This window comes from Oryctolagus cuniculus, chromosome 2 (assembly GCF_964237555.1).
Source record: "Oryctolagus cuniculus chromosome 2, mOryCun1.1, whole genome shotgun sequence".
In the NCBI taxonomy this organism is placed as follows: domain Eukaryota; kingdom Metazoa; phylum Chordata; class Mammalia; order Lagomorpha; family Leporidae; genus Oryctolagus; species Oryctolagus cuniculus.
In genome coordinates, this window is record NC_091433.1 from 77,217,652 (window position 1) to 77,236,906 (window position 19,255).

The 19,255-nt window shown below is 38.7% G+C and overlaps 2 protein-coding genes across 10 annotated transcripts in view; one reads left to right on the forward strand and one right to left on the reverse strand.

Moving 5' to 3' along the window:
* The window catches only part of C2H8orf48 (chromosome 2 C8orf48 homolog), a 289,137-nt gene extending 272,899 nt beyond the window's left edge, over positions 1-16,238 (reverse strand). For all 8 annotated transcript variants that reach the window (XM_051832525.2, XM_051832523.2, XM_070068499.1 and 5 more), the window contains exons 1-2: positions 14,795-16,238; positions 6,334-6,419 (exon numbers count right to left, since the gene is read on the reverse strand). In XM_051832525.2, the coding sequence (XP_051688485.1) occupies positions 15,207-16,058 (852 nt within the window). In that variant the 5' untranslated portion in view covers positions 16,059-16,238 and the 3' untranslated portion in view covers positions 6,334-6,419; positions 14,795-15,206. The remainder of the gene's footprint in view (positions 1-6,333; positions 6,420-14,794) is intronic.
* The window catches only part of DLC1 (DLC1 Rho GTPase activating protein), a 515,079-nt gene that overhangs the window by 21,690 nt on the left and 474,134 nt on the right, over positions 1-19,255 (forward strand). The gene's annotated exons all lie outside the window — the stretch shown is intronic.

Here is a 19,255-nt window from a genome sequence, read left to right on the forward strand (position 1 = left end):
AACTGTGCATGTAAATGCTTGTGGTGTAGATGTGCAGTCATCTGTGGGTGTGAATATATGTAGATATGCAAACTACTTTTCCAAATAGAACTTATTGTACAGGTGGAATGAATTTATATATGACTTTCAACTCCAAGCTAGGCATGCATTGCATAATCCTAGGTTTAAAACTTCATGTCTATATCTTAAGATGTTGAGACACCTGAGGTAGGTGGATCTTACTTTTGGCAGATTTCTGGTATCTTAGAGTGATCAAAACTAGGTAAGGAGAAATCAGAAGTCATTTTTACTTTAAAATAAACCAGTCTTATTTTAACACTCTCTAAAGGTATTTCACTCTCATTATCTCTCTTGGCGATGGCACTGTTCTGTATATCAACCATGTCAATGTCTATATCCTGGTGGTGATATTATACTACATAGATTTACAAAGTGTTACATTGAAAGAAGCAGAGCTCCCCCTGCAAAGTATCTCCCTAAATCATCAGGGAACTTCAAAAAGTTTATGGAAAATGGAATTAAATGGTAAGTTTATTTGGATACAAAACTTTTTTGAAATTCATGTATATATAGGGTCTTAAAAGCTTCATGAAGATGAAATTAGGAAAAATGCACAGATTTCAACATTTTTGTACCCAAATAAACTTATATTTTAATTACATTTTCTACAAACTTGTTGAAGAACCCTTGTATATCTTACAAATCCATCTGAATCCAGAACTATCTTAAAATAGCAAGTTTAATTTTCCAGAACTCAGTTAATTCAGTGACTGCTATCCCCTAAAAGAACAAACTTCTTCTTCTTTTTTTTTTTTTTTTTTTTTTTGACAGGCAGAGTGGACAGTGAGAGAGAGAGACAAAGAGAAAGGTCTTCCTTTTTGCCGTTGGCTCACCCTCCAATGGCCGCGCTATAGCCGGCGCATCGTGCTGATCCGAAGCCAGGAGCCAGGTGCTTCTCCTGATCTCCCATGTGGGTACAGGGCCCAAGCACTTGGGCCATCCTCCACTGCACTCCCGGGCCATAGCAGAGAGCTGGCCTGGAAGAGGGGCAACCAGGACAGAATCTGGTGCCCCGACCGGGACTAGAACGCAGTGTGCTGGCGCCGCAAGGCAGAGGATTAGCCTAGTGAGCCGCGGCGCCGGCCCAAACTTCTTTTATATTTATTATCTACTGAAGACACCAGCGTAAACTTGATGAGAACATGAGCCATTTTTTACTCTTCCTTGCACCCACTGCCTATCTCTCAATCAGTCAACGAGTTCTGCTGATTTACTTCCATTTTAAAACCATCCATCTCTTACTCTCTTCTTTCCTACTGAGTACACCATGTTTCAGAGCCTTATTATCTCTTTAGGTGATTAATGAAATAGTCTCCAATTGGCCTTTCTGTTTCAAGCTTAAAACAGTCTATCTAAACGCAGCTGCATGCTACAACCACTTGAGAAGCTTTCATGAAGCACTATGCCAGGATGTTCTAGCACAATTGCATCAGAATATCCACAAGCAGGGCCTGGATATTGGTCTATTTTGCAAGTTTCCCAGATGATTCTCATGTGTGGTGATGGTTGAGAAGCACGGCCTTGAATGCCCATCTTCAAAAAACAGTCTAGAGTGATTTCACCAAAATGAAATGCTGGGCATTCTTCCTCTGTTTTCCTCCCTCCCCGTCTGTTCCTTTTTGACTTTATCCCCTCAAGATCCAAATGTTGAAGTCTTAATCCTCAATACCCCAGAATGTGACTGTATTTGGAAATTGCGTCTTTACAGAAGCAATCATGTACCCTAATCCAACGTGGCTCGTGTCCTTAAAAAGGGGGGGAAATTTGCACAGAAATGTGAACACAGGGAGAACACAAAAGGAACATAAAGGCACAAATAGGGACTATGTACCTGTAAGCCAAGGAACACCAAACACTGCTAGCAAACCCCCCCAAACCACCAACTGAGAAGCATGGAGTATATTTTCCATCACAGCCCCCAGAGGGAACCAATTAACACCTCAGTTTCAGACCCTCAACTCCAGAATTCAGAGACAAAATACTTCTGCTTCTTCAGTGACCCAGTGTGGGGCACTTGGTTACACAAGCCCTAGCAAACTAACACACCTTCATAAATTACAGAGTAGAATTCAGGCCCAGCATTATGGTACAGATGGTTAAGCCAGAACCGGCAACACAGGAATTCCTGTATGGCAGTTCCAGTTCAAATCCTGGCTGCTCCGCTTCCAGTCTTGCTCTCTACTAATGTGTCTGGTAGAGCAGCAGAAAGTGCTTGGACCCCTACCACTCATGTGAGAGACCTCGATGAAGTTCCAGGTTCCTGGCTTCAGCATGGCCCAGCCTCAACCAATGTAACCTTTTAGGGAGTGAACCAGAGAATGGGAGATTTGTTTCTCTCTCTCTGTCATCCTGCCTTTTAAAAAATAAAATATCTTTAAAAAAAAAAAGTAAAATTTAATCCCATTAAAGTTGCCACCCTCTGCCCATGTCTGTTCTTTATAATCCAGAAACACAACCTTGAAGCCTTTGTTCAAGTAATCGCTCCTCTTAGATACATTCCCTCACACATGCCAAGGTCTCTGACTATATGTGATTGTATTAATGACATTATATTATACATAATTGTTTACATTTTTGTGTTCTAAAAAGTCCCTAAGTTCATTGATAACAGTACCTTCTTCCAATCTTTAAGTTTCCAGCATTTAGCCAATAGTAGTTATGAAATGAATCAGCGAATTAGTTCTCATAGAGGAACATGTAAATTTTGGTACAATGAAAATCAGAGGCTGATATGGGATTAGAGAATAGGAGAATTAACAGGAGGTGGGGGGAGGCTTCAGACTGCATTTTGAAATCTATGGAATGAGAAAGAGAAAGAAGAGGAGCTGAGGTAGAAGAGCCTTGGTCTGTGCACAGCTCCAAGAAAGTTTCATCTAACCATTGAGGAGTCCTTGAGCCAAATTTCTCCTTTGGGAAGCTTCCTGCGTTTCAATGGGCCTGCCTATAACCCCCAGCTGGGCTACAGAATATACACCTGCAACAACTGCAACTCTTATCAGAGGTTTTACGCTCAGACAGCATGTCTTCTACCTGACTACAGGCCAAGTGCTCATTTTATGCTATTTTGCAATGTTTTTATGGTCCCCAATTATGACAATAATCTAAGGAATTCAAATAGAGTCCCAGTTTCAAGGAGACTCCACTGGTGTAAAAAAAGAGATAAATTAAAAATTAAACATCAAATAAGATCATTTCAGATTTTAAATTTCTTTTGAAGGAAATAACCATGGACATATGATGGGAAGTGACTGGTGGGAGGCAAACAATTTATGTAAGATGTTCCAGAAAGTCTTTGAGTTGATACCAATAATGAAACTTGAATAATGAGAAGAAGCCAGAGAGGAACAGTTAAATACACACCGAAGAGGGTGGGAAGAAACTCGGTTACTTTGAGAAAAGCAAAAATGTCTGAATGCTGGGTGCTGAGTGAGCAGAAAAGTGAGTAATACAAGAAGACATGAGAATGCATGTCCAACCACCACCTTCCCTATCCCCTGCCTGACCTGGTCTCTGTATTGTGCAACAACTCAGAAGTCCCAGGGCTAATCATTTGCTCCCCTGAACTCGGACAGCAGGAAGGATCTGTGATAATAGTAGTAGTGATGTCAAGCAAGGTCCATAGTACTGGCCTTGGGCCAGGGAAAAAAGTCCAGAATTTAAAAATGAAAGGTAGCTATGAGAGTATTCCCAAAAGACTGTAGATAATAGACTTTAAAGATAAGTCTGTTTCACTGAAAAATAAATTTGAAATCTGTGTACACAGAGTCTTCAAAAAATTGTGTATTACAAAAGAACTATGCATTAATTTCTTTTTAATTATAAGTTCTTTTTTATTATAAAATTTAACAATTTTTTAACATTTTGCTACATTCACCCCAAAAGTAGATATTACATACAGACACATATATACTACTTTTTCTTGAAAACAGAGATATTAATATCACAAAGTGAGGGAATCATGGCAATGATCATAACAGGGAAACAATATATTATCATTTATAAGGTATGATTCAATGAAGCAATACTTATAACTATGTACCAAATGATATGATGTTTACACAATTTTACACTCGATATTAACTTCCACAAATGGGATAAAACATGATGCTTGTCTTTCTGAGTTTGGCTTATTTCATTTAGCATAACAATCTCCAGGCCCATCCATTTTGTGCAAATGTCAGGATATCATTTTTTTTATGTTTGAGTAATATTCCATTGTATACATATACTACATTTTCTTTATCCACCAGTATCTTTGCTATTGTGAATTTATTTGCTATAAATATGGGACTGCAGGTAACTCTTTCATATGCTGATTTCATTTCCTTTGGAAATATTCCCAGGACTGGGATAAATGGATTTCAAAATATTATTATACAAAAATAAAGCTATCTTTTAACTCCAATTTCCATGAAATTTTTAAGTGACCCCATCCGTATATGATGAAGTGAAGATGAACAATGAGAAGTTCCTGGGATTTATCTCTCAGAGGAAAATAAATGCCAAATTCTACAGATGAATGATACCACCATGGTATCAGTTGATTCATTTAACTTTCTTTTTGAACCTGTTCCAAGAAATGTGGAAAACACCAACAGATCAGAAGCTTTAAGCACCAGTCTGTGGCTGTTGCTGAGCTCACCCAGTACTTGTTCACTCTGACTCAGCAGTCTGCTCTGGTCCAGGTCCAGAAGTAGCATCAAAATCAGCTGACCACTGGCACCATGACCACCAACCATCAGGCATATCATGATAAAGTAGCTTTAGTAGGACCAGAACAGTCTTGAGAAGCTGAGAATGGGACACGATCAGTAACAGTAGTTCACAGTGTCAGATTCAGCCACAGGACCAAACATGCAGACCCAGAGTGGCCCTGAACAGACCATGCCGCTGACATGTAGAACAGTGCCAACAGGGAAAGGTCCTGCAGAGGCAGTTGATCTATTGTCCGAGCTGGCGTCAGGCACACGCTTTCCACCAGTGCTCCACAGAACACACAGACAGAAGCCCAACCAGGACAGCAGTTCAGCAGCTTTCTTGGATCCAGTGAGTCATCATGATTCCTAACCAGCATCCAGTCCAGTGCATGTCCATCCAGTCAGCCACCCACCCATGCAAAATTCTCCTCAGGGAGCTGGCCACTGGAGGCCTATGCTCACAAAGCCATGGACATGCATCACTATCTTAACCATACAGCTTCAAGCATTGGGCACCACCTCTGTTCACAAAGGAAACAAGCAAACTCAGAGCCAATGACTCGCTAACACCCTTCTCTAATTGGGTCTCCTGCAATGAGGCTCTAGAATCTGTTTGAATTGCAACACAATGGGCCTATCCTTAGCATCCCTCTTCCCAACACCCAGGAAATCCTCCACTGTAGAGATTTTAGCAACTTCCTCTCATACTTGCTGGAATCTCTGGGCACCCACAATAGGCATAAGTTTCTCATGTACTTCTGGTGCAAGAAATTTCCCTCCTCAGTCCCACACTATGCACTGTTAGAGTGGCAATGCTGTCTTTTATTGAGCTCCTAAGAACAGAGATTATCATGGGCCCTAAGCCTATGACTCTCCATACTTTTCTGTGAGTTCTGGAAGCAACATCCTGTATGTTCGATAAGGCTAACAAGGCTTCCTTGCTAAAACACAGTGCTAAGCCACAAGAAAGAACCAAGTCTGGACCTTTGGAACTATCCAGTCTACAGAAAGGCAAGAAGAGAAAAATCTCTTTCTTGAACCCCTTACCTGGTGATCTCCTTGGTATAACAATGGGAAGTGAATAACAATGGGAAGTTCTACATGCAAATCTATACATGATGGTACTTTTTGGAAAGCTGCTATTTTTCATCCCTCAATCCAGATATCACTGATGAAGAATGAGGTCCAGGGGCAAGAAAATATGTATGATTTGGATGAACTTTAGGTGGGTGTAATACCACTGGTTGGTCTGGCCAACAACTGGCTCCGATTCTGCTTCTTTATTAGAATCTTGTGCTACTGTCAATGGTCTAGCCATCTGGTTCCACCAATGGTAGCAAACATACTTACTTATCTATGGTTTTCCCATTAAAGGAAAATGACCAAAGATATCTCTTTCCTCGCAGATACTCAAAATATGTTAACATCAAACATGTCTGTACTCATTAATCCACGATACAAGTTCTCACCTTTTCCTCTTAAGACTTTCAGGCATTGTTTGTATTGCCCTACTCAATTTTGTGTGGCTTTAACAAATTACTTGAAACTGTGCAATTTATAAAGTAAAGAGGCTTACTTGGTTTACCATTCTGCTGGCTGAAGGGTCTCAAAAGTATGGTCCTGGAATTCTGATAAGGGCTCCCTGGCAATGTCACAACCTGGCTGAGAAGCAGAAATGGAACTGATTACATGCAGAAGAGGCCAAACAGACTGCACTCTTGAGAACTAATCCAGCCACACAGATCTACATTAATCCCTTCTGAGAGTGCTGCCCTTGTGACCTCATTATCTTCCACTATGCCAAGTCTTAAAGGTTCAACCACCTCAACACTGCCACATGGGAGACCCAGCTTCCAGAACATGAATCGTTGGGAGAAAAGTCAAATGCGAACCATATTACCAAGGCACATATTTCACTTCAAAATCCACAATGCTGGACTCCTGAACAAGGTATTCAGTGGAACTTTTACCACCTTTACCCATCTCAAGCTATGGATATTATAGAGCACCATTATGGCATATTTAAGTAAAAATTTAATAAAACAGTGTGTTTCAATTACCAGTCAAACATCAGGGTAAATGGCAAAAAAGAATATAACTTCATTTTTTATATTTTCCTGCTGACAACTTTTAAGCCACTCTCTTCAAAGAAAGCCAGCTACTCCCTTCTTTAATACTGACAGAAAGTTTAAACTATGGAAGCTCCACTCCATATGTAGGCATCCTCACCTCAGCTCCACCTCTTAAATATGATAAAAGCCAAGGAAGGCCCCTTCCTTACTTTAAAGTCATTTTATTTCTTACTTAGAGGAGATTGTTCTGATCAATCCCCAGCACATACACTCACAGACACACACACACACACACACACACACACGCTTCCAGGGAAAACTAATTATCTAAGTAGTACACCTTTCCATACCTTCTCAGTGCAAGTGTTGCATCATTAGTCTCAAGCTCCAAGGCAAATTTTGAATCAAATGACCATAACATACTTTCTCTTAAATCTCAGTTAATACCTCAACAAACAGCAGGTTCATCAAAATCAGGTCTTATGACTATATGAGCCACTTTGATAGAATTTTGCAATTTTCTTTTTTTTAACATTTATTTAATAAATATAAATTTCCAAAGTACAACTTTTGGATTATAGCAGCTTTTTCCCCCCATAACCTCCCTCCCACCTGCAACCATCCCATCTCCCACTCCTCCTCCCATCCCATTCACATCAAGATTCATTTTCAATTATCTTTATATACAAAATTTTGCAATTTTTACTGCAACTTGAATGTGTCGTGAATTGGAAAATTGGGAAATTTATGAATTCTAAATTCCTACTGCAAGTAGATGTTCAGCTATGCTTTCCTTTTAGAGTATACTTTTTTTTTTAAAGATTTATTTATTTATTTGAAAGTCAGAGTTGCACAGAAAGAGGAGAGGCAGAGAGAGAGAGAGGTCTTCCATCCAATGGTTCATTCTCCAATTGGCCACAACGGTCGGAGCTGAGCCAATCCGAAGCCAGGAGCCAGGAGCTTCTTCTGGGTCTCCCATGTGGGTGCAGGGGTCCAAGGACTTGGGCCATCTTCTATTGCTTTCTCAGGCCGTAGCAGAGAGCTGGTTCGGAAGTTGAGCAGCTGGGTCTCGAACCAGTGCTCATATGGGATGCCAGTGCTTCAGGCCAGGGCGTTAACCTGCTGTGCCACAGCACTGGACCCTAGAGTATACTTTGTGTATATTTTTTTCATCTACCAATTTCAGACAAACTTGAGGGACAACCCATTCCCACATAGCCACAATCCCTATTTCTCTGCAACCTGTTTAGCTATGTTGCTACAGAAACAGCTAAGTTACTATATTAGGCTTCATCGTGAAATAAACTAACATGTTTAAAATTGGAGGTATTCTGAGCTGGGTGTCCCAAACATTCCTAAACAGTTCTGAGACTGGAATCTGAATGACTCAGATGTTCAGGACTGAATTTTCTTTTTTTCTCAATCTGGCATATCGCTTACTTCTGTTTCAAGGATTTCATTACTACAATATTTGTTCAATGCATAGCTTTGTATCTGAGTGCAGAACTTTACTGTATTTCATAAGAAACCTCGATGATAAAATATAAAATATAAAAATTTATATATCCTGCATGTACAGCTATACAAATCCATAAGATACATTTTTTAGTGCATTAGAGAAATACATGGTTTCTTAGCACCTGATCTGACAGACTTTCCATTTCAACTGCACTGGAATCTCTTGGGTGCAGCTATAAAAAGTTTGGAGAAACCATACTCATTCCTTTTGAATTTACTCAGGGACAAAAAAAAATTGTTTTCAAGTCTGAGCATCAAGAATTTCAGAAATTCATCAATTATCTCTAAAATTAACAATCCAGATGACTTTTTCCATCTGAGAACGTGGATTACATAGAAATGTTTTTACAATGATTCTTAAAAATGAGTACTACATTAATTAGCTCCATAATTCCTGGAAATACATCTTTTAAAAAAGAGCTTTGCATTACTTTTCCACTGAGAAAAAAATGTGTACACATGCTAGAAGGTAACCTAAATTCATAAAATGGTAAAGAGAAATATTACCAACAACAGCTACACAAAAGCAAAATGGACAGATAACATAATGCTAGCAGACTGCTTCCCTCATTTGGTGGAAAAGACATTCCATGTCATTATTTAGAAGTGCTTATTTTTCAATCCATGAAACTTCTGGTGAGCACCATCAAGTTTTAGCCACAGTGCTAAGTAGTGCTAATAATATTCTTGAATTGCCCATAATCAAGTAAAAGAGAAAAAGTATATTAATCAAGCAAGTATGGTTGTAATACAAATTTACTTTAATGTAATGCAGCATACAGGCTACAGTCTTTAATTCTGGTTAATCACTTTTTAGAATTATGAGATAAGTGAAAAGAAGGTGAAATTTTAGGTCAGGTTAAAGAGTACACTAAACCACACAATCATCTCGATTAATGCAGAAACAAACAACAACAACAAAACTAAAACCTGGCAAAAACCAAAACCCTTTTATTTAAAAAAAAAAAAACACAATATTAAGTAAGGATAAAAGTGAATTTCCTCAACATAAGGATGCCATAGTAAAACTACTTGTAACTACAATCATACTCATGGTGAGAGACTAAAAATTTTTGCCCTAAGATCAGAAAAGAAACAAAGATACCACTTTCACCACTTCTATTTCTTCTAGCACTGGAAGTTATAGAAAGGGCAAGTAGGCAAGGGAAGTAAAAGACATCTAATTTGAAAAGGAATACATAAAATTATCTGTGTTGCAGATAACATAACCTTTATCCAGAAAACTCCAAAGAATTCATTTTTCAAATCTGTTAGAATTAAAAGCCGAATTCAGTGGAATTGCAGTATACAAAATCAACTGAATTTCTATACACTAGAAATCAACAATACAAAAAATTTGTAAAACATTCCATTTATAACAGCAACCAAGAAAATAAAATACTTAGAAATTCAACCAAGGAGGCACAAGACTTGTACACTGAAATCTATGAAATATTTGTGGAAAAAATTAAAGAGTACATAAATAAATTAAAAGCTATCCACAAGCTTAGATGAAAAGTCTTAATTTCATTATGATGACAAAACTACTGAAAACAAAAATGCAAATTCAATGCAATCCCCATGAAAGGTCCAATAGCTCTTTTTTGTTTTTAGAAATGGAAATCCATCCTAAAATTCATACAGAATCTCAAAGAACTCTAAATAGCTGAAACAATTTTTAAAGGAAAGAATAAAGATGTAGGTTTTACACTTGCTTATTTAAAAACTGACTTCGAGCACAATAATCAAAACAGTATGGTACTGGAATAAATATAGACATACCAGTAGGGAACAATGGAATAGAATTTAGAGCATGTTTCTATGGTAAATTTATTTTTTTTTTTAAGATTTATTTATTTGTTTGAAAGTCAGAATTAAAGAGAGGGAGAGACAGAGAGAGAGAGATTTTCCATCCACTGGTTCATTCCTCAGATGGTCACAACAGCTGAGGCTGGGCTGTGCTGAAGCCAGAAGGTTCTTCAACGTCTCCCTTGTGGGTGGCAGGGGCCCAAGCACTTGGGCCATTTTTGGCTGCTTTCCCAGACCATTAGCAGGGAGCTGTATCAGAAGTGGAGCAGCTGGGACTCTAACCAGCACTCAAATGGGATGCTGCAGCAGCAGCGGCTTTACCCTCTATGTCACAATGCTGGCCCTTTCAATTTATTTTTAACAACAGTGCCAAGATTGTTCAAGGAGGAAAACAATTTTCTTCAATGATAGTGCTAAAAAACTATAAAGAATGACAGACAGAGTTACAGAGAGGCAGAGAGATAGAGGAGAGAGAGAGAGAGAGAGAGGTCTTCCTTCCTCTGGTTCACTTCCCAAATGGCCCCAAAGGCTGGAGCTGAGCCAATCCGAAGCCAGGAGCCAAGAGCTTCTTCTGGGTCTCCCATGTGGGTGCAGGGGCCCAAGGACTTGGGCCATCTTCTACTGCTTTCCCAGGCCATAGCAGAGAGCTGGATCAAAAATAGAGCAGCCAGGATGTAAACAGGCTTCCCTATGGGATGCTGGCACTGCAGGCACTGGCTTTACCCACTAAGCCACAGTGTGGCCCCATCAATTGATTTTTAACAACATTGCCAAGACCATTCAAGGAGGAAAACAATTCTCTCCAATGATGATGCTGAAAAACTACAAAGAATGAAATTATTCAAATTAGTAAAAAATTAATTCAAAAAATGGATTAAAGGCCTAATTCTAAGACAAAACTGTAAAACTCTAATAAGAAAACAATAGGGAAAATCTGAATGACCTTAGTTTCAGCAATGGTTTCTCATATATGACACCAAAAGAATAGGCAATGAAAAGAAACAAATTGGACTTCATTAAAACTAAAAACTTCTGGGACCGGAGCTGGGGCATAGCAGGTAAAGATACCACCTGCAGCGCTGGCATCCCATATGGGTGCTGGTTCATGCTCCAGCTGCTCCACTTCCCATCCAGCTCCCTGCTAATGTGCCTGGGGAAGCAGAGGAGGATGGCCTGAGTCCTTGGGCCCCTGCCATCAGGGAGGAAGGTCCTGGCTCCTAGCTTTAGCCTGGCCCAGCCTTGGCCATTGTGGCCATCTAGGGAATGAACCAGTGGATGGAATCAGTCTCTCCCCCGCCCCATCTTTCTCCCTCAATCCTCAATCTCTCTCTCTTTCTCTTTCACTATCCTTCTGTAACTCTTTCAAATAAATAAAATAAAAATCTTTAAAAAACACTTAAAACTTTTGTGCTTCAAAGGACAGTAATTTTCAAGAGATTAAAGATAACCCACAAAATCTAATACTTGCATATCTTAAGTCTGATAATCTAATATCCATAATATATAAATAACTCATACAACTTAGCAAAATAGACTAAAAGCTATATAAAAACAAGCAAAGGATTTGAATATAGATTTCTACAAAGGAGAAAATAAAATAAAATAAAAAATGACCAACATCATAGGCATTTGTGGAATTACCAATGAAAAGACAATGGGATACCATTTCACACTTAACTAGGATGATAGTATTCTTTTTTTTTTTTTTTTAAAGTGGAAACTGGAAAGTTTGAAGAAAGTGGAACCTCTGTTATTGGTGGAATTGTAAAATGTTCTAACTGCTGTGGAAACAATTTGCCAGATCCTTAAAAATTTGAACATAGAAATACCATATGATATAGCAATTCTACCTCAAGGTATAGATGCAAAACAATTCAAAACAAGTTCTCAAATAGATATTTGTAACCAGTGTTCATAGCAGCATCAACATTATTATTAATAACGTGATACCCAACAAGTGGAGGCAACTCAAGTTCGAGTAAAATGAATGGATAAACCTACATGTAATACAGAGTTACCACAAAAAGTTCATGGAAACACAGAACTGAAAGGTGATATGCATTTTCCATGGACTTTTTGAAATACATTCATGTAGCAGAATATTATTCAGCCATAAAACAATGTTCTGATACATGCTACAGTATGAGTGAACCTTGAAAACACTATGTAGCAAAATAATCCAAATACAAAAGGACAAATTACTGAGAAATTCCACTTATATGAAACACCTCAATAGGAAAACTCATAGCAACAAAAAGTACATTAGAGGTTACCAGCAACTAGAATAGGAAAATTTGGGAAGTTATTGCTTAATGGACCCAGAGTTTGTTTGAATGATGAAAAAGTATGGAAATAGTGTTGAGGTTGCACAACATTCTGAATGTAATGTCACTAAATGGTACTATTAGCAATGGTTGAAATGGAAATTTTCTTATATGTTTTACCACAATGCAAGCAAAAGAGCAAGGTACAAAAGAGAATACATGGTAAACTATCTTCAGTGTTTGTATATTCACTGGAATAATATCAAAGATATTAATTTCAGTTGTTATTTATAGGTAACACACAGATAAAGTCGTACTGGCAAAAATATAAATATTTCTGTTCTGATTAGTAAATGATCACTCCCTAATTCTCTGAATTCCCTCTTCTGTTTTTATCCTAGGATGCATGACTATCCCATGATCCAGCAAATAAAGAGTTAACCCTGGCAGGGAAGGGGTATGGCAAAATAGTGTAGAATGAGTTTGGATGGTAACAGAGTAAGAAAGAGAAATTTTGTAAACAAACCTTTTAGAATCTATTTGATTTTACAATTATGTAACTGTCACCTACTGATGATAATAAAATTTTAAAAATGTAAAAAGAAGTGTATATCAGTTGAAAAAAGCAGCTAAGAGAATTTGAGACAAACCAATATATACATGCAATTACAGTGGCACAAGGAATAAGAAAGCTTAGGCAATTCCAAGTCCTATAGAGAAGCTTCATATAGACTTAAGGATAACAGAAGAATTTAAAGGATGCTAGGGCCAGATGTTAAAGAACTTTTATATATCATTAATTAGTTCAATCTATCAAGTGCTATTTCTGCAGTAGAGATTAAACCATTTAGAGTTGTTTTAAATCAGCAGACTTAATTTGAATAGGTTTGTATGTTAGAAAAATAATTCTGACAGCTGTATGGAGAATGGACTGAAGAGGAGAGGAAGTAAGAGTGAAAAGGCAAAAATCATGAGAGGGTCATGATGAGATGAAAAAATCTTGGTCAGAAAATACTGAAGAAAAGCAATCTAGTAGCCTTGTTTAAAAATAGATTGCAGTTGAGTTAAAATAAAAAAGGAGGAACAAAAGGTGACTATGATTTCTAGCTTGGTTGACCAAGAAAGGGTGGAGCATGACCTTTAATTGGGTAATTCTAACTGGAAAATTATTCAGAATTTTGATTGTGTGAAATGTGAATATATTGAGATACCAAAGATAAAGCATGACATAATGTGGATTTCAAATAAAAAGTTACTATGAGCATGGTAATGACTTTTCCATTTTATTTAGAAATGACCTACTAAGAGGAAATAAGCTTAAATTATACAGGGAAAAGAGTATCTTTATACATAAAAGAAAGTCTGATGGAACCTGATACAAAGACTCTTTTATGTTGATTTTTGCAAACAAATTTGTCTTTCCCTGAAATAGTTTAGGTGTTAAACATGTGGAAAAATGAACTCCAGGTAATGACATTAGGACTTTATATATTCATAGGGAAAATAAATAAGAAATATGATTTCTCAGAATGCTAATATTTTAGTCCCATAAATGTATTTTCAAAATATCATGGTATTCCCCAGAGAATACTGCTTCCTGAGAATGGAAATTAGAGTGAACACAGAATTTTCAAGAAATCTTCATGACTAAAATAGCTTTTTAGGTAGTTTTTCCAAGCATTCTTCCCTCAATTCTACATCTGCCTCCAACATCATCCCTCTTTCCCTCTAAACTTCTCAAGTAGTATATATACACCTTCTTTACTTCTTTATCTTACATTTATTCCTCAACCTACTTTGTCTAAACAATTTTTCTAAGTTCTCTGTGGCTGTTGCTAAGGTCAACAATGCCAAACAGGTGACTAAATCATCTTGCACTGGCATGCTTACTCATGCTCAGAAAACCCATCCTTCTTGAAGTACTCTTTCCTTGACACTATAAATTCCTGATTTTCTTTATTCTCTTGTGACAATATTTTCTCAACAATTTACATGGGCTTATTGTCCTCTACTCAGCCAGTAACTGTTGACCTTTCTCAGGGGTTGGTTCCAATCCTGCTCTCATCCTCACTCTACTCTCTTCCAGAAGAGCTTATGACATCTGTTACTTCAATATGGCAATGATTTCCCCACCCACCCCCTTCATTTCAAATCTCTAGATGTTTCGTCTAGACTACAAGTACAAATAACCAAGTGTTTCTCCAAACTCTCATCAATTAGTGTCTCAGATAAACCTCAAACTACCCATGTCCAAATAATCACTCTTGATCATCTCTATGAAACATGGCCCTTCTCCAGTTTCCATATTAATGAAATTAAGTATCATTCACTCAAGCACACAAATTAAAATTTTAGTGACATTTTTACGATTTACCTTTTATTAAATCCCCATGGCCATTTCATAACCAAATACAGTCAATTATTGCTTCTTAAGTAACTCTTAGCATCTGTGTACTTCTTTCTCTGCATGCTATCACCATTCTACCCCAAAATATTAGCATCTCTCTCCTGCATTGATGTAAAAGTTTTGCAACTACTCCAATATGGCTTTCCATAATCTGAGAAGTGTACTAGTTGCAAAGTTCTTAGACCTTAAATCTGAGAAAGAAGCATATTAATATCTTAGTTTCCAAAGGGCTTGTAAAAATGACAGTAATTACCCAAATGCACAACAAGAATATCTACCCCCATTATTCATTGTTGGTAATGATCTTCATGCCCTGTTTGGTTAAAGTAAGTGGCTTGAGAAGTGGCAAAGATGAATGACAAGTGCTGTTTCCATCTAGCTACAGCTTCTGCTTTGTATCTGGCCTTTCAATACCACGACATCCGATCTGACTTTTCTCATTCAGTCTTCTCCAGATTATTTTTGGGTCATCTGAGAGCCTGGGAAGGCCCTGATGTGCTTCTCTAATACGAGTGAGAACGTCCTTCGTGTGCAGATGTTCATCTATTTTCTCTTGGAGTAGCAGTGACTCCAGTAACGTCTTCTTTTGTCTCAGGAAGGCCGCCTGGGCCAGCTCTGCCCTTTTCCTATTACAATCTGGACATTGAGAAGAAATGTGTTCCTCAGCTGCTGCCACCTGTTCTACTGTCATCCTCATATTTTTAAAATAGATTCTGTTTAAAAGTTCAGCAGGGACAGGGCAATGTGAGGCCTCTCCATCCAATGGAACCCGCAGCCTTTTACGTCTGCGGCTCTTCTTCTCCTTGGAAGACACTCGATGGTGGATCAAGTTTATCTTCACGCTGCAAAAAGTCTGAAGGGTATTCAGTTCTTCTTCGGACACGAAAGCGTCTTCCGTCTGAAGTTGGCCGTCCGGTTGGTCCGGTCCAGGGTTACGTTCTTTGCCCTTGAGGTGGCTGATCCACTTTTCACACAGCTCATTTTCATTGCGCTTGAAGCCCCACATCTCAGATCGCTTATCTTGTTCTTCCAACCTTGGAGTCGGCTTCCTACTCCCTCGTTCGCTCCCTGAGGCACTGGGCCTGGGCTGCTCTCCGTCAGAGGAACTGAAAGAAAGGAAACTCCCTACCTCATCGGTCAGGGACTTCAAAGTCTCCTCAGAGAAGTGTGCCATGGCAGCCCTGGCCGGCCGGGCCGCTTCTTGCTCTTCTTCTGAAAGGCTGGACGTCATGGCAGACCACCACCACGCTGCGACAGACTCAGCTCTGCATGTACTTCGTGCTGATCCAGGCGGGGCTCACGGCGTGGTGGCGGGCTGTGACGCCCCCGCCCTCAAGGCCCGCGAGTCTCGGCACCAGCAGTCAGGCCGCTCTCTTCCGGGCAACGCCTTTCCCGCCGGCCGGCGCACGAGCCGGGCATGCGCAGTGCGAGGCCGCGACGCCCCGCCCCTCTCCTTCCCCGGCCCCGCGCGGCGCCGCCCCGCCTGCGCCCAAGCCAGTGGCCCGGCGCTGGCGTCTCCGCGCTTTCTTCTGCTAGCCGGCTTCTCTTCCTCGAAGCTGCGTGAAGTAAAACCCAACGGTTCCGGGAGAAGGCTACAATTTTCTGAGTTGCCTTAGCGTGTAGATAGGCGGTGCACGTGTGGTGCGCCGGTGGGACACGGGTGGGCTGTGACACACGCGCCTACGTGCGTCCACAGTTTGAAAAGCCAACAAACTGAGGTAACACTGGCAAGAAACGTGCGAGCAAAAACTCGTGTGCCAGTCTTACAGCCAGGAGGCTTCCTGCTTGTAGATCACAGCGTAGGATAAACCTCAGCGTAGGAGAGCTGCTGAAAGCACGCTGTAAGACCCCGGGCGCCACTTCCTTGTCGCAGCTTTCGGGCGACCTTGGAGCCTTCCCGGCCCAGGTCTCAGGGGTTGGTAGCTGCAGGTGCCTACTGACTGGCGGGTCAGCACCCTTTCTCACCTTGTGCGATGCTAGTTCAAGTCCCGTCTCCTCAAAGAAGGCCTCCCACCCACCCCTGCCGCCGCCTGACAACCTCTGAGCTGGGTGTGAGTGTTTGATAGTGAAGACGGAAACCATGCAGGGGCTGTAGCTGTGCAGTTCGTCTCCCCTGAGAGAACTCAGTGTACGCGAGCAGAGGAGACGGATATGCCATGTTACATCCCGCCAAGCCTAGGACTGGATGAAGGCACCAGGTGGTGTTCACACAAGGATGACATGGCCTGGCTACGCATTTCCCAGAGCTACACCTGTCTAAGCAAGGCTCGGCTGTACTGCTCACGCCTGGCCTGGTGGGTTTTATACACGAAGTCTAACCAGTTCCAGGAAGTGTAAACTGTTTCTTCCTGAACTCACAGACAGGCTGTTCCGTACATCTTTTGTAGCAAGTCTTTTCAAAACATGGTACATTTTTATTAACAATAATTCTCAGAAATGATGAACTTCTAGAGGTGAACTTTCTCTAGGTCTTAATAGAACCGGAGTCGAGAATATAGTCAGTATCTGAGGTAATTTCAAGAGAATAAGCTCCATTCTCAATTCTCATCCTCCCTTTCGCTGTGTGTGTGTGAGAGAGAGATGGATGTGATATTATTCTGATCTGCCCAGACATATTTAATATAATTCCCCAATATTCATTTTAGCAAAGAGTCAAAATGCTGAAATATTCAAAAAGCATCCATCAAATGTGAGCCAGATTCCTACTGAAGATAAAGGAATTTCAACTCATTTATTCAACTCAGATTATATTTCATCACACTTGCCATTATTGTCATTTGATTTACTTGTGATTTTAATCTATACAATGAGGTAGCAGATAATTTGTGGATAGTTCTGAGTATTTTACGATGGTACTCAATATTGTCACTTTTATTTCAAAACTTTCCCTCATTTTCTAAATATCTTCACATTGACATTTGCATACAATTCATTATACATTTATCCCATAATTTTGAATAAAGGAGCTATATTTAAATAAATATATAAATATTTTTCAATAAGCTGAATATCTGGTAGTAATCTGGCATTTTTTTCTTAAAAATAGTATTGCAAATTGTCTTAATTTTTAAAAAATAAGTCTCTTTTAGAAGCATGTATATAGTGAATGGAAATTATATTTTTATAATTATATAATTATTACTAATAATAATATTATTATGTGTAACATTTTAATAAGTGAGTTACCTAAGGAAGTAAACTTAACAGTATCAGCTAGTATCAAATAAGATCCTTGAAGAGAGTTCAAAGTTAGATTTTAAACATAGAAGTGATTGCTCTTTAAATAAATCATGTGGTCTTTACTTTCAACTCTGTCACAGAATAAGTTTAAAGATGACTCTACTCAAAATCCATATGCTCTTATTTGTTTCACATTTGTGCAATAGAGATAATATTTACTTACTCCTTTCTCTGTATTTGAGAATTGTCAGTAACATGCATGTGAAAAGAGCTCAGACTATTCCATATATTGAATATTATATGTATTACATATATATATATATATATTATTTAGAGATTTCTAAGAGAACTATGAACCAGCATCATGTCTTAGGCTATTTTTTTTAAAATTGGCTGTTTCAAGTAAGAGAAAAAAATAGAATAGCATGAAGAGTAAAAGGAAGTGGAGAGATGCAACTTCCTTTTCCCAGTTATTCTATTTTCTTATACTGTTTTGAGTTTTTATATTTCATATCAAATTTTCCATTTGTTTTCCTAATTGCTCTTAGATTGTTTGTAGCCTTCTTTTATTTTACTTTTAAATTATTTTATTTTCAAAGTGATTTACTTTTTTCTTTCGCTGCACAGTGCTATGAATTTTAACACATATATAGATTTATGTAACCCCCACCAAAAAAACAGGAAACAGATTCCCTGTTCTATATCCTTCACAGGCACACTATCAACCCTCCCAATACTCCTATCTGTAGTAGTTTTTTCACTGATTTTTTTTCCCTGTGGCTTTCCAGATATGTATTACTATCTAGAAGTTAACATAGTTAGCCTCTTCCTTTCCAATTCTAAAGTCTCTAATTACTTTGTCTTATCTAATTTCTTTGATTAATACCACTAACACAGTGTGAACTGGTTGTGGAGCTAGAAGACTTACCCATTTTAAAAGTTAGACATTTATCTTTGTCATGGATTTGGAAAACATAAAAAATTTCTCACAGTTTACAAATGTTTTAAACTTAAAAAAAAGTTACATGATCTGTGTGACATAAAATTGTCCTCTAACTGCCATTATTACAAAGCTCTTGGAGGCAGGTAGGTAGTTGGAAAGATGAGAGAGATAGAAATAATAGAGAACTAGCTCCTCAATCAAATATTTTAAATAAAATCACCATCTATACTATTTAAACATGGTCAGAGTCACCATTACTTACGTTCTGATTTTTTAAAAATTATGCTTAAATAAGATTTAATCCT